At 32.3% G+C, this 24,173-nt stretch overlaps 3 protein-coding genes across 11 annotated transcripts; 2 read left to right on the forward strand and 1 right to left on the reverse strand.

Annotated features, from left to right (window-relative positions):
- Nucleotides 1-553: 553 nt before the first annotated feature.
- Nucleotides 554-6,141, forward strand: LOC107016295 (2,3-bisphosphoglycerate-dependent phosphoglycerate mutase-like). 7 transcript variants are annotated; one of them, XM_015216789.2, is made up of 8 exons: nucleotides 554-724; nucleotides 1,282-1,584; nucleotides 1,665-1,888; nucleotides 2,724-2,842; nucleotides 2,922-3,078; nucleotides 3,179-3,280; nucleotides 3,367-3,486; nucleotides 5,397-6,141. In XM_015216789.2, the coding sequence occupies exons 2-8, from the start codon at nucleotides 1,518-1,520 to the stop codon at nucleotides 5,454-5,456; spliced, it is 849 nt and encodes a 282-aa protein (XP_015072275.1). In that variant the 5' UTR covers nucleotides 554-724; nucleotides 1,282-1,517; the 3' UTR covers nucleotides 5,457-6,141. The 7 variants fall into 7 exon arrangements, with proteins under 7 accessions (XP_015072275.1, XP_027771976.1, XP_015072274.1 ...); XM_027916175.1 differs by having other exon boundaries at nucleotides 1,282-1,538; nucleotides 1,649-1,888; XM_015216788.2 differs by having other exon boundaries at nucleotides 1,282-1,538.
- Nucleotides 6,142-8,235: 2,094 nt separating this feature from the next.
- On the forward strand, nucleotides 8,236-12,288 carry LOC107017309 (type I inositol polyphosphate 5-phosphatase 5). Of its 3 annotated transcripts, none has more exons than XM_027916299.1 (10): nucleotides 8,236-8,669; nucleotides 8,746-8,830; nucleotides 8,909-8,986; nucleotides 10,261-10,348; nucleotides 10,441-10,545; nucleotides 10,760-11,243; nucleotides 11,322-11,515; nucleotides 11,580-11,688; nucleotides 11,778-11,926; nucleotides 11,993-12,288. In XM_027916299.1, exons 1-10 carry the CDS (start codon nucleotides 8,520-8,522, stop codon nucleotides 12,228-12,230), a joined length of 1,680 nt encoding a protein of 559 aa, XP_027772100.1. In that variant the 5' UTR covers nucleotides 8,236-8,519; the 3' UTR covers nucleotides 12,231-12,288. The 3 variants fall into 3 exon arrangements, with proteins under 3 accessions (XP_027772100.1, XP_027772101.1, XP_015073055.2); XM_027916300.1 differs by having other exon boundaries at nucleotides 8,237-8,669; nucleotides 8,912-8,986; XM_015217569.2 differs by lacking the exons at nucleotides 8,236-8,669; nucleotides 8,746-8,830 and having other exon boundaries at nucleotides 10,265-10,348.
- An 89-nt stretch (nucleotides 12,289-12,377) lies between these two features.
- Nucleotides 12,378-14,143, reverse strand: LOC107016928 (putative ETHYLENE INSENSITIVE 3-like 4 protein). Its single transcript, XM_015217242.2, has one exon. The coding sequence runs from the start codon at nucleotides 14,141-14,143 to the stop codon at nucleotides 12,623-12,625; it is 1,521 nt and encodes a 506-aa protein (XP_015072728.1). The 3' UTR covers nucleotides 12,378-12,622.
- Nucleotides 14,144-24,173: the final 10,030 nt, after the last annotated feature.

Here is a 24,173-nt window from a genome sequence, read left to right on the forward strand (position 1 = left end):
CTAAAAGTTGGTCAAACCTACTTTAGAGTAAGTTTTTGATTTCTAAAAGTGTTTGATAAATATAAAAAATAATTTTAAGTAAGCAAAAAATTAACTTAAAATAAGTTGGGAAGTGTTTGGAAAGGTAACAAATGACTTAAAATAAATTCAAATAACTTAAAATAAATCAAAAATATAAAGTAGGGAGTAATTCTTCCCTTTCGTTTTATTTTTTTAACTTAAAACTCATTTCATTTTGACTTTTTATTTTTGACTAAAAAACTGTTTCTTTTAAGCCAATCCAAACGGCTAATCAAGTACTCCCTCCGTCCGGAATTGTTTGTCATGTTGCGTTTATCGAAAGTCAATTTGATTAATTTTCAAAGGTAAATTAGATCACATTAATTCGATATTTTAAACAAAAAAATTAGATGTTCTAAAACTATATGAAAAGTACTATAAATTACAATTTTTTGCATATTAATATGATAAAAAATTACATTTTAAAATGTTAATCAAAATTTTTATAGTAAAAAAAAATATTTGTGAAAAATTGGCCTAATCGAAGCCCAACTTGAACAAAGCCCTTGAGGTAGGAAACGGCGTCATATCTGACTGTGACAAACTGACAACGACCTCCGGCAGCTATTCTTTGAGATCTCCGCGTTCACATGTATGACCTTCTTCTGTGTCTGCATTCATTTGATTACACAGTTGTTGAAAGGTGAAGTTTGATCACAAAGAGGTAAAGATCATCTTTTTGTCAACTCTCATTTAAAATCAAGATTCCATCTTTTTCTCCTCTTTTATATATTTGAATTATTTTAATCATATGTTTAAGGTTCTGCTTAATACCCTTAAGTAGGAAATGTCTATTCCATCTAGCATCATGTGCCCTTTGAGCACTTTCTTGATTTGGAATGATTATAGTTGATGTTGAGGTACCATGTAATAGGCCCTTGGACTCATAGCAGGAGCTTTAATGCATCAGAATACCATTTATTTTCTTAGTTTCATGAATGTGAATATGTATGATCAGCTTGTTAGGATTTATGATAACACAATTCTGGTGTAAAGTTATTTTTTTTGAAAAGCTTATTGTTAGCTATCCATGAAATGTTACTAGTTGATCATAAACTTATTCAAATTTGTTTTCCCTTTTTAAAATAGTCTATTAACTCATCTGAGAATCAGCTATCGGTATGTATGAAATGCAGTTCTTTTTCTTTGTTTATGAAATTTAGCTGAACACTGTGAAGATGTCTATTCAGTTTCCGTTTTGTTTTCTTTTCTGATGCTTAGTTGGGATAACTTCATACTCAATATGGTTGCGGCTGTATATCACCAAGCAATTTGCTTCACTGCGAACAAGGGTGCTAGGGACTTCCTGGTCACATCTTCATCTGGGAGTCTTAAAATGAAACCAGTGTTTAGAAAAGAGAGATGCAGTTTGAGGCAGTATGTGAACTGTGTGAAGTATCCATCAGAGTCATCTTTATGTGCCATTAAGCCAATTTTTTCCTCATTGTCAAGTACCAATGATTCGCGGAGAACAGTACGTGAGTACACTCCTTCTCAGTAATTCTTGTTATCATCTATCAAAAAGTGAGTGTACTCGTTATTCGTTGTTGTATCTGGATTCTAGTTTGTGATCTTGTCCTTTTTTAAGGCTTTGTTCCCTGCAGCTGAATCATACTTGATCTTAATACGGCATGGAGAATCGATGTGGAACGAAAAGAACCTGTTCACTGGTTGTGTAGATGTGCCACTCACCAGTAAAGGAGTAGAAGAAGCAATTGAAGCTGGTAAGAGAATTAGACACTTACCTATTGATGTTGTCTACATCTCTGCATTGATTCGTTCTCAGATGACGGCCATGCTTGCCCTAACAGAGCACCACTGCAAGAAGGTACTTCTGCATTTTGGTCATCAAAAAAACTTGTCTTTTTGAAGCATGGTCCTGCTAGCTAGTGCACTTCTTTGAAATGACTTAGGGTAGCACTAAAATATTCTTGAATTTACTCTTTAGTTTGAATAACTTCATGTACAGTTGAAGCAATTACAGCTGTCCTCGTGCTGTCTGCTCTTATGCTATGTCATATCCCCTTATGATTTGTCATACGTATGTCAAAACTAGTGCTTTTCTTGGTGAACCATTCTGGAGAAAGTTCCCCTTATCAATTGTTACATTTCTTTGCTAATTATTTCCAATCATTTGGCCTGGTTTATGTTAATATTCATGATTCATAAATCAGAATTCATGAGGAAGGTTTAATTTTTTCTTGAAGGGGAAATCAATTAAAAGTATAGACACAGCATGAATTAGCAATGTGAAATAAGACTATCCCGAGCTTCATAAACAAAGCCCTTCTGTTTGTTGTGTTGCAAGAAATGTTCTTCCTGCTTCATGGATAATGTTATCCTATATAGAAAAGTCTCTTTTTTGGTTATCCGTTTATCTATGGGCTATGGCTTAGTGTTACCTGTCTATGTTTATATCATGTTGTAAGACATGAATGACGGTCAAATAGGTTTTAGCATCCAAAATAAACAATTCAGGAAATAATAAGTGCGTCTTTATTGCAAAATTACATCAAAACTTTCCATGAGGTTCAAGAAAGGTTGGTATACCAAAGATTGCATGCTCTTTTGTTCGTATGTCACCAATATAATGTGCAGAAGATATCAAATTTATATAAGAAAAGGCCACTGTATATAAGCACTTATCCTTCTTAAACTTTCAGGTGCCCATTATTGTTCACGATGAGACTGAACAAGCCAAAGTATGGAGTCAAATTTATAGTGAAGGCACCGAGATGCAGTCTGTTCCTGTTATTAAAGCATGGCAACTGAATGAAAGAATGTAATTTAACAGTTCTCATTTTGTTTCTATTCCAATATGATGTCATCCCATATTCAGTAGGATGTTATTTATTTTATAGGTACGGGGAACTTCAAGGGTTTAATAAGCTAGAAACAGCTGAAAGATGCGGACAAGAGCAAGTCTATAAATGGCGCCGAAGCTATGATGCTCGACCACCCAACGGCGAGAGCTTGGAAATGTGCTTGCGAAGAGCTGTTACCTATTTCAAAGAGCAAGTAAGCTGCTGTGACTTGTAAAAAGCATATAGAGGAGACTTGTTTCAATTGATGCAGGGCTTGATATCTTGACCTCTCATTACCGAGCATTTACTTGCAGATTGAACCCCAACTTTCCAGTGGAAAGAATGTAATGGTAGTAGCTCATGCAAATTCATTGAGGTCCATCCTAATGTATCTCGATAAATTGACTGCAGAGGAGGTAATGAGTATTGTCATTTTCCTGTTAGTATCACACATTTTCAGTGCATGTATGTTAGTTGGTTATGAATAGGTCCTTGGTAACAGGTCATCCACTTAGAACTCTCAACCGGAGTACCAATGCTTTACATATATAGAGAAAATCAATTCATCAGGAGAGGAAGTCCCTTGGCATCTATGGAGAATGGAGTTTATGCTTATACAGAAGTAAGATCTTTTTTCCTGCTTAATTAATGTATGTCATTCTATAGGAAATAGTTGGTGATAACTCTTGTTTATTCTGTATGCTGAAGTACTTCAGATGTCAATTGTCAATCTAAAAAAAATAACAAGTAAGTTGATAGAAAGTAAAGTTTAAGCTGATGTTATGTTATTAGCCTATGCCACATTTACGATGCCACGGGTACAATAGCTTTATGAAAAGTTTAAATAGAAGATCAAGATGATCTTAATTGACCATAATGCTAAATTAAATGTAATTACAATAGTCCCTTGTGGTCCAGCCCTTCCCTGGACATCCCGCGTGTAGCGGAGCTTTAGTGCACCGGGCTGCCCTTTTAATATGAAAATTGAATTATAATAGGAGTTTCTCAAGCAAAGAATGTAGTTTAACAATCAATATTATCGATCGCTATCAAATACAAAGAGAGTAGAAAATGATAATATTTGCTGAAGGCTCAAAGCTCAAAGGTAACGTGTGGCCTAGTGATCAATGAAGTGGCTGAGAGTCTTGAGGTCTCACGTTCACACTAGGTGATTCTTCTCATCTATTATAGCCTTGGTGGACAAATTTCCCTAGTACCTGTTGTCAATGGATGTTACACGGCTCTTGTGGAATTAGTCGAGGTGCGTGAAAGTTGTTTTGGACACTATGATCATCATAAAAAGAAAAAGAAAAGGCCACTAAAGCCCTGAAGCGAGGCTCAAAACATATTGGAGTGCTTCACTTCTCTTTATGTGCGCTTCAGTGTCGTTATCAAGGTTCTAAGACATACTTCTCCTTGCCGATGACCTCTTCTAAAGAGACGACACTAAACAATTAGTCAATCAATATTTCACTTTATCGTAACTATTTTCATGTTTCTTTCTTCATATATTTGTCATTCATGCAAATAAATTAGTAGTCTTGGACTAAACATATATATTTCTACTTCTTCTCCCTTTGCGCCTTTTTTCATTAAAGGCCACACTTTATTTGCAGTTTGAACGGACCTTAGAGCTTTTTCACCCTTTTTGCTTCTGGTAACACTGATACAATTAACTGAAATATGTGAAGTAAAAAGCTTGTCAATCACTTTCTCAAATGTTTAGTCTCTGTCCTACTAATGGAATCATGAGAGGTATTGAAGCGCCACCTAAGCGACTTCACTTTGCCTATACTGCACCTGTATACAAGCGTACCTCAAGTTAGCTTTTAGCAACACTATTGCCACTGCTTTTCTCCCCTTCCCAATAGCAGTAGTGGAGGGTGTAATACTAGGGAGTTACAAAATGTGACTTCTGTGCATTAAATGGAGCAGTTAGTTAAGTGAAATGACCTTTAATATACTTGTTCTACACTTATCAAAAGAATCATATTTAAATTGTTGCTTCACAATATTATAGCAAATGGTGAAGGTGTTTTAGAAAATGACAGAGAAAAGGCATTGCAAAAAAACATCACTGCAGGTGAGATGTGATATGTAGCGATATGTTGCCTTAACATTTATGTCTCTAGTTGCCACCTGTTGTAGCAAAAATTTCTTCATAAAAGATAGAAAGCCATCTTTCCCTCTGTAAAGTTATCAAAAGAAAAGCAGAAAATTAGGAATTAGAGTCTCTGTGTTGTTTAGAGATAACTGTTCAAAGTGAAAATAATTAGGGATGGTAGGCGGGCCAGGTCAGGTTCAGTTATAAAGAGTTGCGGTGTGAATCTAATTTTTTTTTTTATGAAAAAGTGTGGTGTTGGTGTGGTACACCATCTCTGATTGTCGTTGATGGACTTTCAACAATCATACCTTCACAACACTACTGAATCATCAATGCTTTTCACGCTTCTGCTATATGCACATCTGATATGCTGCATGAAACCTTGTTGAGTTGTTGAAATTTATGTAGTCTATTATCGGTTCCTGCAGAATTTGGCCACATACAAGCAAAATCTGTTAGATGAAGTGCTAGATGAAGTGTCTTTATAACTTGCTCCGTAAAAGTAAAAACTATCATGCAAAGCTTAAATATCTTCATTTCACTGGAAGTTCATTGAGGTATTTTGAGTCATCAATAATCATGAGAAACACCAGAGTGAAGATCAAAGACAGTTTTTATTGCTACACGCTGTAACAGTCAACATATGGTGTTTCTAAACTCAAATTGAGTCCCTTGTTATGGTTCAAGTGAATACACCAGTGGAAATCTGGCAACACAATATCTTGTGGAACAGGGGATATCAGATCAAATGCTGATTCTACTTGGCTGTTTCCTGTTATCATCATTCGAGGAACTATGTCACTTCATTTTATATTGTCCTCAAGCCAACGCTTCTTACATTCACATTAGATATTTGTTTTCTTTGGCGGGTTTAAGTTACAGATTAGGTTGAGAGTGCACGAAAAATGTTTGTTGGCAACGACAACTTTCAAAATTTCCTTTTCTTGGTCCTGGAAGATCATTTCCATATCCTTATTAATGATCTCCTTGTTTCTATTTTGTCATGAATGTTGATTTGGTTGTCTTTTTGATCTGCTTCTATATCTTCTGTACAATCCAAATTCTCTATCATAGCAGCAGTACTTGGAGGCAGATGTATGTAAAAAGTTAGTACTGCACTTTCAATCTCGTTGTCCATACATATTGTTATGCTCCTTAGTTCTTGTTCTTCAATTTCTTTTACTATATGTTGTTGATTCCTTATACCTCACGGTTATCGTATTGTTTTGTTGTTGTTTTTGTTCTACTGCTATTGGTTGTTTGTTATGATTTGTTGATTCTTGTACTTTCATTACTTCTTTCTATGGATTGCATTGGACTGTTTTTCGTTAAGCCGAGGGTTAATTTGAAATCTGAAGCAACCTTCCTAAGATGCTAAGTCCGCAGACATCTATCCTCTCCAAACTCCAATTATATTGAATATATTATTATTATTCTGTTAAATTAAACCTATGATTTTAAACGTGCATCGGATATAATGGTAAGAATAGAGTTATCGTGAAAATGCTCTTTACTTTCTTTGTCATTCCCAAGAATATTTATTAAGAAATGGTGGCAAAGAATCAACCCCACATTAAGGTAACATTTGGTTTTTAGATTTCACAATTTGGGTATATCTTCTGTCCATTTTTCAAATACTTCCAATATAATTTCAGCTTCACTAAATCCTTTTATGAATTTCAAAATGACAAATATTGACTGTGGATCAATTTCATCACTTTCACAAGCACAAGCCCTTTGAATCAAAGCTTTTGATAGAAAACGTAGAGATTGAAGGAGAAGGAAAAAGTTTTTGGATTTATTTTTTAGTGGACCTAGTGTTAAACTTAACAGAAGTTTATGATGAATTTGCTACTTTTAGGGTAAAGAATCAAATTGAGCACTTTTTATAATACATAAAGTCATTTAGGACTAAATGGATTATGTAAAATATATTAAGGATCAAAATAAAGTAACTTTGTATATTAAGGACTATTGTGATCATTTTATCTCATAATCTAAAAAAATTTCTACCATTTAAAAAAAAATTACAAAATTATCTCTTGGATGCATCTCTATCCCCTCTCAGATACACCTCTCCCATTAAGTAATGTATTATATGTGAGACAATCGAAGAATATAACCGATAACAATGAGAAATTCAAAAATTTTGTAATTAGAAAAAGTTCCGAAATAAAATATAATTAATCCCAAATATATGAGATTATAGACTTTTTATACTTGAATTATTGCATTTTTGAGATCACGAGATGGAAGCTTAAAAGGTTTTTTTCTGCCCTTAGATCAAACAACACACTTTGTTAGTTGTTTCTCAAGTCATTTTTCTTATTATAAAGAAAGCTCAAAATATTATAATAAGAAGACAAGAAGTATAAGATAGAGGAGAGAACTTTTCTTATTTAAGTGTGTCTTCCAAATGATGATTGATTCTCTATTTATAGTGTTGAAATATCACTCCAAAAGTCATTTAATTAATAGATACATAATTATCTTGGAAGTTTTTATCACCTTGGAAACACCTATACATGAATCCAATTAATAGTAGATAAATCTAATGGATAATCCACATATACTATACAATAAATTTATAACATTTCTCATATTTTACTGAATTTTTCAATACAAATACAAAATCCATGCAAGTGCTATTGGTTTCCCATTCTAATACAATCTTCTAAGACGCCTTATCCATGTTTCTTTTATAAGTAAAAGTTTCTCATTCTTTAAAATATACATCATTTATAAAGATCAACTAATCAATAAATAGCAATAATTAATCTTCAATAGTATAATCTTTTCATCCAATATAAATAATTTTTTCACGCCAAGCATGACTATTTTTCGCAAAATTTAAAATTGTAGAACCTTTTTTTTTTATAAACTTATGGTAAAGTTCTACATTTAAAAAAAACAAATTAAAACCATGATTTGGAATTGTTGAGAATTTAAATCTAAATTATGATCTCATATAGCATGTATACTAATTTAAAATCATAACTTCATTTTCAAATACGAGTTTTAATTAAACATGTTTACTAATCAAAAGGAAATAAATAAATAAATAAAATGTTGACAATGATTGTCACTGTGATGCAACCATTCATGTTAACCGGTTGATCACCATTTACCCTAAAATCTCCGAAAGATTTGGCGCCAAACTCTCATCCCATCTAACTTTTTTTTCTTAAAAGTAAAAAACTATTTTTTGATTAAAAAAATAAAACCCTAAAAGAAAAAAGAAAAAATAAAGCATTTTAATTACATTTTGTTAACAATAAAAATAATTTTTTAGATAAAAAAAAAGAAAAACTCAAAGCTTAGGAAATACAAAGTCAAACACAAAGCACATAACAAAAAAGAACACAGAAATTTAGGTAGACAACAAGAAAGGAATCAATAAAAGTTTCTTGTATTTTTTACCTTTGGTGTTCTGTGCATTAATAGATTATTATCTAAATTAATTAGTATTAATCTATAAGAAAAAAATTAGATTTGACTCCAATTTTGGAATTGTGGATTTATTAATTTGATCCAACATTATATAATCTTGAATGTCGTCTCCAACAAGGTGTTGTAAATCTGATGATAGCATCCACATGATTAAGGCGGAAGCCGCCGCTGCCGTCGTCGTCAAAACCACCTCCAGCGGCGGCGTTACCACCACCCTTGACAATTGTGTCAAGGGTCATGAAAAGAACAAGGTACAATTTATTTATTTTAAGATTTTTTTAAAATTAAAATAATTTTAATTTTTTTTTTAATGATTTTGAATAAAAGTGTGGCATACCAAAGCTTATTAATCCAAAAGGCATTGGAGGAAGTTTTGAGGAGCATGTAACACAATCAGAAAAAAATGATCAAGGTTTGATTTACAATTATTATTTTATTTTTTGAATTTTATGTATATATTTTTATATTGTAATTGATTTTTTTTTTATAGTAGAAGTGGATTGGAAGATTATATCAAGGAGAAAAGTTTTATTTGAAACGTCTCCTTCAGTAAAGAGAAGTTTTACAGGTAGGAATTATCATCACCAACTTGTTTTTAATATTAAATTGCATGAGTAGTAATTATAATTTTTTTTATGAACTTTTCTTGTGCATGATGGAATTTTATTTTTTAATTTATTCCATTGTACGTATGTTCATGTTAAAGAAACATATCTGGATAAAGTTTTATATTTGGGTGTGGTCTAGTGGTTAATGAAATAGTTGAAAATTTTGAGGTCAGTAAAACTAAGCAAAGACCGAAAAAAACACACATTAGGTTATTCTTTCCATCTATCCGAGTCTTGGTGAACAGAGTTATCAAGTACTACTGGCCTATTATTGGTGGGAGGTGATAAGTATTTTATGGAATTTATCCATATGTGTCAAAAATAAAATTAATAATATCCTAGATTTTTTTTAAAGAAAATGAATGTGTATGTGTTATGGTATTACTACTTTCACCTATCATTTACAAATTTAATCAAGGTTATGAATATCGAGCTATAGTTAATGGTGCATTTCGTCTTATTACACACCATTTTAATTCAAACGTTTTCAACAATAAGTTCATTATGGTGTAATGTTCAAGGTTATAAATATTGAACTCCTTATGCTTTTAATATTATGGTTCAAACTTACTACTTATTGCAAATTTAGTGAGTTCTGTACGCATGAAAAAATCGTGTTATGTATCGAAAATATTAAATAGATGAATCTAATACTGAAATGGTGTAAATTTCTCCTTTGTTCACTTTGATGTTTACACTTTAAAATTTAACAGTTTGTTGAGGCAAAGTATGTGTATATATTGATTTGATATATTCAATTTATCTGTCGTATGTGTTAAACATTAACACGTATACTTAATTAGGTATCTTCTCCAGAATCTGCTTAGCTTCATTTATAGCATAATATTGGTAGCTCACCTAACAAAAGACTAAATTGTATTTTTATTATAATTAGCAAATGCTATTTCTTTTCAAATAACGTGGAAGTAATTTTAATTGTGTAGAAATTTGACCTTTTCCCACTGAAAAAAGTTATGTTTCAAATACGGATCTTAACACTCCAACAATACCGCCAACTGATTTATAAAATATATAGACGGTGTATATAGAATGAATACATAGGATATACATATCTATAACATAGTATTCTGATCGTATTGATAAATAAGTTTGGCTGAACTGTACCTATTGATAAGTTTCCCAATAAAAACCATACCTTTTTAATTTCAAACTGAAGATTGTAAGAATATCAAAACCACAACAATCATGCTACTAATTTCTTATCTACTCTCAGCAAGGCATAATAGTGCAAGGATTGAAGGCCTAAACCTTTCCAATTTTGATCAGTCAACACAACCTGCTACTATGATTAAAAATATTAGGTATGATTTTTCTTGATTTACAAATAAATTTTAAACATACTTGAATTAATTAACTAGGATATATATATATATATATGACTGGAAAATTTTAGGGTTTTTGCTGGGACATGGAATGTAGGAGGAAAAACTCCTAATCATGGACTTAATCTTGAAGATTTCTTGCAAGTGGAAGGTTCTGCAGACATATATGTTTTGGGGTATGATAAATTCAACATATATTACTCCGTCTATCTAGTTTCCTTTTTTTGACAACTCTTCATCACACATGACATGTCTAAGATCAGAAGATTAAAAAATATTTTAGTACACCTGCATATCTTTAGTTTAAAATCAAAAGTTTTCTTTAGACAAACAAATTGAAACGGAATGAGTGAGTATTAATTTAGGGTCTTACATGCCTTATTTTTTCAGGTTTCAAGAGATTGTACCGTTAAATGCAGGCAATGTATTAGTGAGTGAAGATAGTGAACCAGCAGCAAGATGGTTAGCCCTAATAAGCCATGCACTTAACAAATCATCCTACGATAATGATGATTCAAGCAGTTCAAAATGCAACAGTTTATTCAATAAACATTCTCTTAAAGTTGTTAAAAAGAGTTTAAAGGCTAATAGTAACCTTCTCAAGACATGTAATTGTCCTTCAACAACAAGACGTTTAAGAAAGCTTAGTGATCCTTCATGTTCTCTCTTGACACATTTTCGTGAAGACGATTTACAGTCTATTGCTCAGAAATTTCCTCCAACTAATTATGGTTTGAGTTATCATCTTATATCAAGCAAGCAAATGGTTGGGATTTTCCTTTCAGTTTGGGCACGAAAAGAGTTAGCACAACATGTTGGACATCTCAGAATATCTTCTCTTGGTAGAGGTATCATGGGTTGTCTTGGAAATAAGGTGAGTGAAAGATCATGATATTTTTTTATTTTTTTTTAATTTTCAATTTGAATATAGATTTTGTAATTTAATATGCAGGGGTGTATAGCAATAAGCATGTCACTGTATCGTACGAGCTTTTGCTTTGTGTGCAGTCACTTAGCTTCTGGAGAGAAAGAAGGAGATGAGCTAAGAAGAAATGCAGATGTTGCTGAGATTCTTAAAAGCATACAATTTCCTAGAATTTGTAGGAATCCCGATAGAGGAATCGCAGAAAAAATTACTGATCACCAGTAAGTGATCACAATGTCCTGATTGTAATTTTGAATCAGACATTTCTAATTTTATAAATTTCAGGCGTGCAATATGGCTTGGAGACTTGAACTACCGAGTGTCTTTGAGCTATGAAGAAACGAGGCTTCTTTTAGAGGATAATGACTGGGACTCTCTTTTAGAAAAGGATCAGGTTTAATTTGCTGCAAATAAAATGGTTTTGTTTGTTTGTTCATATTTATTGCCGATAAAAAATATTTGATCTATTTATGTTGGTGACAGTTGAATGTGGAGAGAGAAGCGGGGAGAGTGTTTAGTGGGTGGAAAGAAGGGAAGATCTTTTTCGCCCCGACCTATAAGTATTCACATAATTCAGATTCATATGCCGGAGAGACAACCAAGTCTAAGAAGAAACGAAGAACCCCTGCATGGTATTCCTCCATCTCTCTCTTTTTTACCTTTTCATCTCATCTTATTATTTATACTATTCATTTCAGGTGTGATAGAATATTATGGCGAGGTGAGGGCATTGAACAATTATCTTATATTCGAGGGGAATCAAGATTTTCAGATCATAGGCCAGTTTGTTCTGTATTCGCGGTGGATGTGGAGGTGGAGGCTGAGCTAGTGAAGAAGAATAACTCCAAATTTAGAAAGGGTTTTTCTTGCATTGCGAATAGAATGGATCAGTATGACGATTTTATACCACAGAGACACAGCTTTTATGATTATTGAAATACAATCTCTAACTAACTATAGTATAGATATATATATATCTTCTTCTTTACCTTGAGCTAGGGACAATTATAACCTCACAAGGTAGGACAACATCACCCTCCTTCCCTAGACCTCGAGATTTCACTAGGTATGTTGTATGTTGTATCTTGAGGGGGCAAAGATGGATTCCCCTTATTATCCCATCAAGTTACACTACCTTTTTGTAAAGCATGATAATATTAAAGGGGGAAATTAAAAAAATGAGCAAATAAGAGAAGATAATGACACTAATAGTTTATTTATTTATATATATATGATAAACCGTGTCTAAAACATGAAATGCGAGTAATCTAAGCATATAATGAACTATTCATGGAAGGGGGGGAAACACACGCGAATTATTCATTTTTTTAGCTATAGCTAGAGCTTTGTTCCGATGTATCCTCATATGCCAAATCCCAAACAGAAAGGGGAGAATGATGATGTTCATTTTCTTTTGGTGTATCATTCAAGTTCATGATGTTGTCATAATGAAGTTGTTCAAGGACATTATTGTCTCCCCAAAATCCTTCAAAATTCTCCTCAATTGATCTCCTATTAGCATATTGTGCAATATGGTAGTTGTCCACGCTCCTTTTTATGTCCATGTTCATCCCATCATGTTCGCTGTGATGATCATCACCAACCATTATTTCTTTGTGTGGTATAGGTTGTGTTCCAATCAAGCTAGTAAAATTGTTCATGAACATATTAAGTGACTCGTCCTCTCCCTTGTCATTGACACTTTGTTGTTCATTCATTGTTTGCTTTCCGCGATAAAAACAAGTTGTCTCATTGTCCATTCTTGAATTCTTGTAGGGAAATCCAACTCCTAACTCACTTTGGGCGCAATTTAAGTTTTGATATAACATATCCTCAGTGTCTATGTCGCTCTCAAACACACCCTTCCTTTTCTCGTTTCTCCTCAAAGCAAGAACATTTTCTTGATCCTCCTCTTTTGATGTCGAAATCTTGAGAGCTTTTTCGGTCATCTTGATAAGGACTTCTTCTTGATTAACCACTTTAGACCAAGTAGCTGTTTCTTTAGCTGTCATCTTGTTTTGCAAGCTCTTTGATTGCTTCACCAATCTCCTCATTTTGTCGAAATTAACCGACATATGTTTGATAATTCCAGCCAAAACACTAACCTTCCATGCTTTTTTCAAGTCATGAGGCTTCTTATAAGGTGGTGGTCCTTGTTCTTGTGAAAACCCTTGATCACCCCACCATAGTTCCGTCCCTGTAGGCCACCATGGTGGAGCTAACCCTTTATCCAAAGGGAACCTCCTTTGTGGAGGAATACAATGTTGCATAAGAGATGAAAGTAGTGAACCCAAAGTAGTATCTTGCAAGTCATTTAGAAGATCCATGCATGAATTAGGAACCAACACATTTTCTTCAACTAGCTCAGGCAAAAATGCAGCAATAGCATTTGGGGCATTCTTCTCAAACCTCACTTTGTCCTTCCACCACTCTCTTAAACTATCCGATGACCCCGTCACGGGCTTCCCTTTTTCGGGTACTATCCCATACACGAATCCTTGACCTTTACATATCTCCATAATTTTTACCATGTACTTAAGGACGGAGTCTTGAGCTCTAGACATCTTCTTACGACGAGATTGTTCTTGCTTAGCCTGTGACTCCTCGTCCTCCTCCTCTTCCTCGTCCTCGTCCTGATCAAGTGATAATTCCTCGCTAGAACTAGCACTAGTGTTGATGATCATGTCCCTCTTGTTAGCCTTGAATATTTGCATTAGCATGCGATCCTTCCACATACGACGTTTGAGATCATCGTAGTTGATTTCTTCATCGTCAATGTCTTTATTTTCTTCGACTAATTCGCTGTTTATCGGGCTCAAAGGCTCGATAATTTCTTCAAATTCCACCATTATATGTATGCATATATGTTTAATTAATTTCGAAATATTATCTATCATTCGGTATATATAAGAATATATGGTGGGACTTATAATAAAAATAAGATGTTTTTATATTGGTGAAATATGGCGGTGTGAATATTGGATGATAAATAAAATTTATAAATGATGATATTGGAGGAGACAAAATGTGGCCTTTCCCAAGAATGAAAGGATGATTTTGGAAGAAAATAGGGGAGTGGGGACTTGAGAGAAGAAACTGATGAAATTTAGGAAATTGTTGCATTGATGTTATAAAAACAGCTTACCCGTGATACAAGGAATTGACACTACTACAACAAATATGAAATTAATCATGAAATTTTTATAAAAAATTTCTAATTAATTCATTGCTTAAACGTTCTTAGCTAATTATATTGAATTTCTTAATAATATGTCTATTGTTTAATTATAAAATTTTGTATGTCGCTAATTTTTTATCGCACCCAATGATGATAGACCTATTTGTCATTTGTGCATTCGTGGTTGATCCTCAGCTTTGCATGTATGCATGTGAAAACGTAAGGTTTTCATGCTTACTCACTACCAATTGCCAATGCACTAAAAAAATCTTTATTTTATAAGTCTATTGTACACCATCCATCTCATCAATTTCTATATTGATCGAAGATACGTTTGAGTATACAAAATATTACATATTTATACTGTTATGAATAATTACGTCAGAAAATTTATTTTAAATTATATATTATTAAATTAAAAAATAATATTTGTTTTAAATATATTAAAAATGAAAGTGCGTAATATAGATTGAAAAAAATAGAGTACTCCATATGTGTTTGGCTTACTTTTCTTTTTAGTCCATTCTAGAAAAAATATTCTTTCTTATGAGGTTATGACATATTTTAATCTCAACTTTGGTATGATATGTTTAAGATCGTAATACTGCATATCTTTGATTGAAGATTACAAAAATTTTAAATTTATTTTATTTTCTTAAAATTTCGTGTCAAATTAAAATTAAAATCAAATAAATAAATTAAAAAAAAGGAAATACTATTTATAGTTTAACCACAAAAACGGCTTACCTAATGCATGAAGTGTATTTAAAAATTAAAAAATGATGAAGTGCCTTCCAATTTAGCTAAATCTTCCTCTTGTAAGAATGATGAAGTGAAGAAATTAAAGAAGCAAACAAATGCTACCGAATTTCATTGCATAATTCCGCAGCATCTTTTTTATGTTATATAATATTGTTTATGCCAAGAGTTATAGTTGAGCTGTAAGTTTTTTTTTTTTTTTTAATTAAAATTTTCATCAAGTCTTAATGAATACAAAATCATCTTACTCGGGGAAATTTTATTTTCATTATGAGATTTGAAATATCAAAAATCGAGAAAATAAAAAAAGTGTTATAAATCCATTGAATGAGTAGATAGTCCATAAAGTTAGTACATGAACAACCATCCATATTCACTAGGTTTCATGAACCTTTTTGGATAAGAATGTATCTATTTATTATGATACTTAATATGATGACTTTTAGAGTGATTTCTCAACCTATAAATAGGGTTGTTCATTCACTATTGTATGATATACAGATGAGACTTACATATACTTGAATAAGAAGAAAGTCATCTTCTTCATCTCTATGTCTTGTCTTCTTCTCTTTATACTTATATTGCCACGAGCTTGATTTTGTAACACGTTATCAGCACGAGTTTCTAGCCAATCAAGATTGAATTTTAGTTTTTCTTTAACTCATGTTTTTGTTGATCTCGTTATGAGAATCAAGGTATTATATGCACAAAATCAGGTATGTATTTTTTAAAATATTTTTATGATTTAGAATAAAATAGTATTCAGTCCCTAACAATTATCAGGAACCGAAGACATATACTACTATTGGTTGAATATGATATGCTATACAAAATTTCTTAAATAGAATAAGGTATAAAATTTTAATAGCATGAGTTTGAATATTATTTTGATTGTTTTGAAAGACTCAAAGGGTGAGTCATGTTGTACTTCGGTCTATTATACCGTTGGTTAAGGGTAAGACGATGGGTTTAAGTCTCATCACACCAAAAAGGGTAAGACATCAGGTTAAGTCCAGATGCACATAATGAAAAATATTTGAGGATAAAACGATAGATTCAAATTCTATCGCACCAAGAGGGTAAGACATCAATTTTGATGCACCATGATAATAATGTATGAATAAGACATTGAGTTTGAGTCTCAATGCACCATAATGGTGATAAAATGATGATAAGGCAAAAATAATATATTTTTGATGAAATGTCTTGAAATTCATCATATTGAATTTGCTCCATTCCTTGAAAAGAATGTGGTAACAACATGTGATAACTCTGAAATCCGCCTGTTGACTTGCTCCATTCAATCATATGAATGTGGTAGCAGTGAATGATAAGTCTGAAACATGAAAAATAATTAATGATATGAATAAGGGCGTGGAGGGACAGAATTATAATAGTCATCATTGTGGTAATGATAAAAGGAAGAACACTATGAGTTCTTCAAATAGTCCTTCAAAATGTGAAGGCAATTTTTATTATCAAAATGGTATGAAAGGTCATTAGACTTGTGAATGTTGTCAACCCAATAATTTGACAAGTTTATAAATCCTCTATCATGAGACAAGAAGATAAAGTGATGATATACTTGATCTTTCAAAGTGATGTTGAGGTGTGTCATGGAAATATGATGAATTTTAAAACATGACAATGTACTTATAATGCAAATTTATGAAGTACATATAAATTATTAGTCCATTCCTTGAAGAGAATGTGAGTTGTGATGAGTATCGTGAATGCTCGACCATTCTATAAGAGAATGGGTCAAGATGTGATAAAATCATTATGGATTGAACATATGCCACAACTCACCTCTACGGGAGGTTTGAGAGGAAAGAAATTTTATTTGGCAAAAATGGCTAATCGTATTGTACGTTTATACGTCACTATGGTATGTTTATTATGAACTACCGAAAGGAAAAAAGAAAGAAACAGTTCTTGCCTATAAGGGTTGTGGTCATTATTGTGTGGCAATATAAATTTTTCATTGGTTGTGTACCTATGGTACAACAAAAGTAAAGCAAGAAAGACGTCTTGCTTGTAATGATTTTGACCATGACAATAATAATATAATTTCTTCCTTGAAGGAGATGCTCACCATAGGGATGGTGTCATGCAATATGTGATAGTACACAAAATTAATTGCAAGCTCTAACGAGTTGTGCTATTATCAGAGGAATAATATTGGGGTTGTAATAAGTCTCAAAAAAAAAATTTAAGTTTCGGATGAATTGAAAATAAATATTGAGACTATAAATCACTACAGCCGAAGAGGGTTATAAATATTCATGTAAAAAATTACCNACCAAAAAGGGTAAGACATCAGGTTAAGTCCAGATGCACATAATGAAAAATATTTGAGGATAAAACGATAGATTCAAATTCTATCGCACCAAGAGGGTAAGACATCAATTTTGATGCACCATGATAATAATGTATGAATAAGACATTGAGTTTGAGTCTCAATGCACCATAATGGTGATAAAATGATGATAAGGCAAAAATAATATATTTTTGATGAAATGTCTTGAAATTCATCATATTGAATTTGCTCCATTCCTTGAAAAGAATGTGGTAACAACATGTGATAACTCTGAAATCCGCCTGTTGACTTGCTCCATTCAATCATATGAATGTGGTAGCAGTGAATGATAAGTCTGAAACATGAAAAATAATTAATGATATGAATAAGGGCGTGGAGGGACAGAATTATAATAGTCATCATTGTGGTAATGATAAAAGGAAGAACACTATGAGTTCTTCAAATAGTCCTTCAAAATGTGAAGGCAATTTTTATTATCAAAATGGTATGAAAGGTCATTAGACTTGTGAATGTTGTCAACCCAATAATTTGACAAGTTTATAAATCCTCTATCATGAGACAAGAAGATAAAGTGATGATATACTTGATCTTTCAAAGTGATGTTGAGGTGTGTCATGGAAATATGATGAATTTTAAAACATGACAATGTACTTATAATGCAAATTTATGAAGTACATATAAATTATTAGTCCATTCCTTGAAGAGAATGTGAGTTGTGATGAGTATCGTGAATGCTCGACCATTCTATAAGAGAATGGGTCAAGATGTGATAAAATCATTATGGATTGAACATATGCCACAACTCACCTCTACGGGAGGTTTGAGAGGAAAGAAATTTTATTTGGCAAAAATGGCTAATCGTATTGTACGTTTATACGTCACTATGGTATGTTTATTATGAACTACCGAAAGGAAAAAAGAAAGAAACAGTTCTTGCCTATAAGGGTTGTGGTCATTATTGTGTGGCAATATAAATTTTTCATTGGTTGTGTACCTATGGTACAACAAAAGTAAAGCAAGAAAGACGTCTTGCTTGTAATGATTTTGACCATGACAATAATAATATAATTTCTTCCTTGAAGGAGATGCTCACCATAGGGATGGTGTCATGCAATATGTGATAGTACACAAAATTAATTGCAAGCTCTAACGAGTTGTGCTATTATCAGAGGAATAATATTGGGGTTGTAATAAGTCTCAAAAAAAAAATTTAAGTTTCGGATGAATTGAAAATAAATATTGAGACTATAAATCACTACAGCCGAAGAGGGTTATAAATATTCATGTAAAAAATTACCCCACTTTTCCTCTTGTTTGTTGCAGACAAACATGAACATGCTGATGAAATCACATGCAAAAGTAAATTATAATTGTACTGAAAAAAATTTCAGTTGGCATGATCAGTTGACCATCGTGTTTGGATGTGATGCAAATATAATTGAGAATTTATGCGGCTTATATGATGAAGAGATAAAAGATTCTTCAAGAATTCTCTTGTGTTGCTTGTTTTCATTGTACCAGCTAAGGTTGGGATTGTTATCCCCTGAAGTTTTTGGAACATATAAAAAGGTGAATATGGGCCCATTCACCTGCCATGTGGATCATTTGCAACTATATGATAGGTGCATCTATGCGATGATCATATGTGCTTTGTTGTTAACTTACAAATTGGTGTTTGTAAGGTTGTTTGCTCGAATTGTTAAATTAAGAGCACAGTTTCAAATTGTGAAATTATATTGATAATGCTGGTTGATTTAGCAGAAATTGTATGCCTCCAATTATAGCTAAATCATGGTTATGAGAACAAAACTCCTAAATGAGATTTGGTATGAGATAAGTAACATGTATCAACACATGTATGAATCAACCGACAAGGTTTCCCCATTAAAATTGATTCAAGGTCAGGAACCAAATAATTTTCATCTAAAAGGTTGAATGTGCGGTTATGATCTAATTGTTCCACCACGCACAAAGATGAACTCCCAAATAAGGTTGGGATGAATGTTAGATTTGCTAACATTAAGGGGAGAGATGATTGACAACTGAAAATTATGTGCCAGGTTAATTATGAATTATCTAGATCCTCGCTAAATAAATATGTGAACTTAAAGTTCAAGGGATAATTCATTTGCATAATGTTGCAAATCAATTGCCAGATGAATGTACTGACCCTATGAAATAATTCAGTTGCAAATGCTCCAATGTAAAGTCCTTGAAGGACATAGTCTATGATACTCCGGAAGCGTAATAGACCAATCGGTTCTAAATATAAAATTTCTTGAAGAAGGAAGGAGCAAATGATCAATATGGTCATGATAATGAGGCAAGTGCTATAAAAGAGCACATTGACATAACACTTCATAAAAGTTAAAACCCTGGAAAAGGTTCAGGTACCTGAAAAATGAAGAGATCTCTATAAGTTATGTCTTGTTGGAATCGATATCAAATAACCGTCGACGGTATCATTGATATGAGGTAGCGCTCAATGATATAAATTGTGAAGAGGATCTTGAATTCAAATCTGTCATATAGTGTGGACAGATAAATGGTTGGCCAAGTAATATGCACAATTCAAGTATATTTTATTTCACTTAGAATAGTGACATTTTGGACTGGTAGTCCATAAATTAAGGTATAATGTCAGTGGGGTACGATAAATTATTATGCGATGGTATAATCGTAATACATCAAGTACAATTTGTGCCTTGGGGCATAAAAGTTTTTTGCAAAATTCCTGACATTATTGGAGATGTTTTCTCCTATGGTGGATGCAATGAGGTTTGTTTTGATCTGGCAACATATGAAAAACTTGAATGCATATAATGAATAATTGTCATGTCTAGCTAGACAATAAAGATTATATGAAAATCCTTGAAGCAATCGAGGTGTCTGAAGCATATAAAAGTTTGAAAGAAACTTTTCAATAAAGCTTCAAGAATCCTTATATGGATTGAAAAAGTCAAGGAAGAAAATGATACAAAAGAATGACCCTAATTGTCTTTGTATTTTGGTAAGACAGAATTTTGTCTTGACCTACTGATTGATAATTTGACAAATAAAATATTTGTCTATCAGTACACATACACAGATATGTTTTTGTATAAGATAAATCACATTCATTGAGTACCCAAATGATTATGAGATCGCTTGACATAAATGATAATTCAGTTTGATCTCAAAAGATATATGAAGAGCTTCTTGGTGATGAAACTCCATATCTTTGTGCAATCAGGGCACTAGTGCATTTTGCTAACAATATTACCAGATATTTGTTTTTGCAGTAAATTTACTGGCATGATTCAGTTTCTCTCTGATAAAAGGACATTGAAATGGTGTTGAGCACATGATTGAATATCCCCGAAGGACCATAGTTATGGCCTTATTCTATTTCAAGGAATTCAAGACAAAATTGATTGGTTACGCAGATGCAGAATATTTATCTGATTCGCATAAAGCTCTATCTCAAGCACGCTATGTGTTTGCATGTGGAGGCACAATAATATCTTGGCGATCAATGAAGCAAATGTTGCTATGCAGAAATAAGTCCAAAGTGCGTCTGGTTGAGATAAATGACACACCATATTCAGGAAATGTGTGGTTTTTCTTTGAAAAAGAATATATCAACCACAATGTACGAAGATTGGAGACATCATCATACGAAATTAAGTGATGTTTTAATCAGGGGGAGTATAATACGCGTTGCACTCTTTTTCCCTTGACCGAGGTTTTTTTCCCACTGGATTTTCCTGGCAAGGTTTTTAATGAGGCAACAAATAGTGCGTATCAAAAGATATGTGTACTCTTTTTCCTTCACTAGAATTTTTTCCCACAGGGTTTTTCCTAGTAATGTTTTAACAAGGCACATTATCTATGGACATCCAAGGGGGAGTGTTATAAATCCATTGAATGAGTGGATAGTCCATAAAATTAGTACATGAACAACCATCCATATTCACTAGGTTTCATGAACCTTTTTGGATAAGAATGTATCTATTTATTATGATACTTAATATGGTGACTTTTGGAGTGATTTCTCAATCTATAAATAGGGTTGTTCATTCACTATTGTATGATATACAGATGAGACTTACATACACTTGAATAAAATTCTTCATATCATTCAATTGTTTCTTCTTTAATGAACATCACCATGAAATCACTACCATTGCCGCCATGCATACTACTACAAATCTATATATTTCACCATGAATCAAAATAGTCACCATAAATTTCACCACCTACGATCAAATAATCCACCATCGAGACCATACTATCACCATTATCCCCACAAAAACTAGAAAGATTCACAATAAAATTTGTCCCCACAAAAACTAGAAAGATTCACAATAAAATTTGACACCCATAAATAAACTCATTACCAAAATTACATCACCGCCATCAAAAGGTTCAAACCCACCACCAAATATCACTATCACAATTGTCAATATCAATTTTTTTCTTCTCCATCACCTTCAACTCCTGCTTCTTTGTCACCCACACCAACAAATCCATCATTTACAACTTAATCATTAATTTTATCAATCACCAACAAAGTCGATGAGAAATATCTAATATAATGAAAATGGTAAAATTGAATAAGCCTTAAAATAAGATATGATTGGGGGAGGGGGAGGAGGGGGGTGGATTTTGGTGGAGATATAGTGGGGTGGATGGAAATTGGGTATGAAAAAAACTATGAAAATAGATAAAGAAAAGGAAGATGGTTGCCTATGAAGAAGAAGAAGAGGCGTTGGGTGGGGGTTGGAGGGTGGAGGGGGGGTAGGGTGATAGTAAAATGAAGATTATTTAATTTATTCTTCTATTTTGTTTATCATAAAAAATGTTTTTTTTTTTTGCTACATCAATTCTAAGGGTAAAAAATTCATTTTTAAATAGTAAAGGTGTGTAATAGGTTGTCATGATAATTTAAGCGTATAACTAACTTTCCGAAATAAGTTTAAGGGTGAATTTATACCTTTTTTATTCATGCAGAATTTAAGTTTAATAGGCTTCTTTCTATAAAAATAATAATAATAATAAATGATACTTCTCTCTTTGTTGCGTGTGATACATTGATTTAATTTATTTTAAGATACTTTAAAAGTAATTTACTTTTAAACTTCAATTTCGACCTACAATATTTATGATTTATTTAGGCAATAAATATTCTTAAAATATTTTTATTTCTTAAATTTCGTATTCAATGTAAATAAAAGACATATATTAGGTCAAAGCAATACAAATTAATAACTTGATATATAATATAATATTGTGTGTTAATTTTATTGTCTGATTTAACTTGGTATGGAGGTTAAGAAAATAAAAAATATTTTTAAATCTTGTAATTTAAGTTAAAATATGAAGAAAAAAAACATCAAAATGTCCTTTGAACTTAGTTGTAGTATTAAATATGACAGGTAGAAAATTGAAATTAAACAATTATCCATAAAAAGGTGACATTCTTTGAAAAATATTTACCGTTAAATATTCCTTCATAAATAAATATTTTTTTTCTATTGAATGTCATTACAAATTTCCATAATTTGATAAAATTCATTAATCAACAACAACAATAATAAGTTATTTTTTAGTATATTATTTTCACATGATATGAACAATCTTATCATGTTAGGGATAATTTTTTTCATAAAAATAAAATTATTTGAATTTCCCTTCCCATGATCGCAAATCCCGCTTACGATCTATGTAGACTCTTGCAACGGAAATGTTAAAAATTGTGAGTTTGTGATGAGCCACCAATATTAGGGAAGCACATACATCAGCTTCTCGTCCTTCCAATTTTTCAATTTTTAAATTAAATTACGGGATTGAATTAATTCTGTTTATATTCATTTTTTCGTGAAAAAAAATATTTTTTAAAAGTGAAATTTTGTTTGATTATTCTTTTTTTTTCTACCTATCTTGAAACTATGAGTTCGAATTTGTTGAAGATAACCAACTCAGACATTCAGATCAGGAAGATGAAAAAGAAAACGAAGAGAAAGAAGACGAAGAGAAAGGAGAGAAGAACAATGGACATCTTGGGAAACATCGAAGAAAGTATCGAGGAGTTTCAGATCAGAGAAACGTTCCAAATGTTTCAAATGCACTCCAACAATGTTAACATTGGGGCCCCGGAAATAATGGGCTGAATCATTGGGCCTGCGGAAATAGTAAACTGGAGAAGAGTTGGGCCTTGAAGGATCAGAAACAGAAACAAGAAATGAAGGCCAACTATGGATTCAAAGCTGAGAAATGTTTATGTCTTCTCACCCTTTGTATATATCTCATTATACAATACCTAGATTCCTTTTCCTTTTTACCCTTAACAGATTTTTGTAAAGAATAAAAGTTTGTTAGATTTTTAGACTAATAGAATTAGGCCAGCTGTATAGTTTGTTAGGAATAGAAGGTTCTTGATTTCTCATAATACTTGTATATATAGAAGCTTACAAGAAGAAAGATATACACAGAAAATTTCCCAAATATTTCTCTTTACTGTTTCTTGTAATTCTTACATGGTATCAAAACAGTAAATCAAATCATACAATCAAATACAATCATGGCTAATGAAGCTATCAATGTTCCTGAATCTGTGCCTGCAACTCAGGTAGCAGGATCT

This window comes from Solanum pennellii, chromosome 4 (assembly GCF_001406875.1).
Source record: "Solanum pennellii chromosome 4, SPENNV200".
Classification (NCBI taxonomy): domain Eukaryota; kingdom Viridiplantae; phylum Streptophyta; class Magnoliopsida; order Solanales; family Solanaceae; genus Solanum; species Solanum pennellii.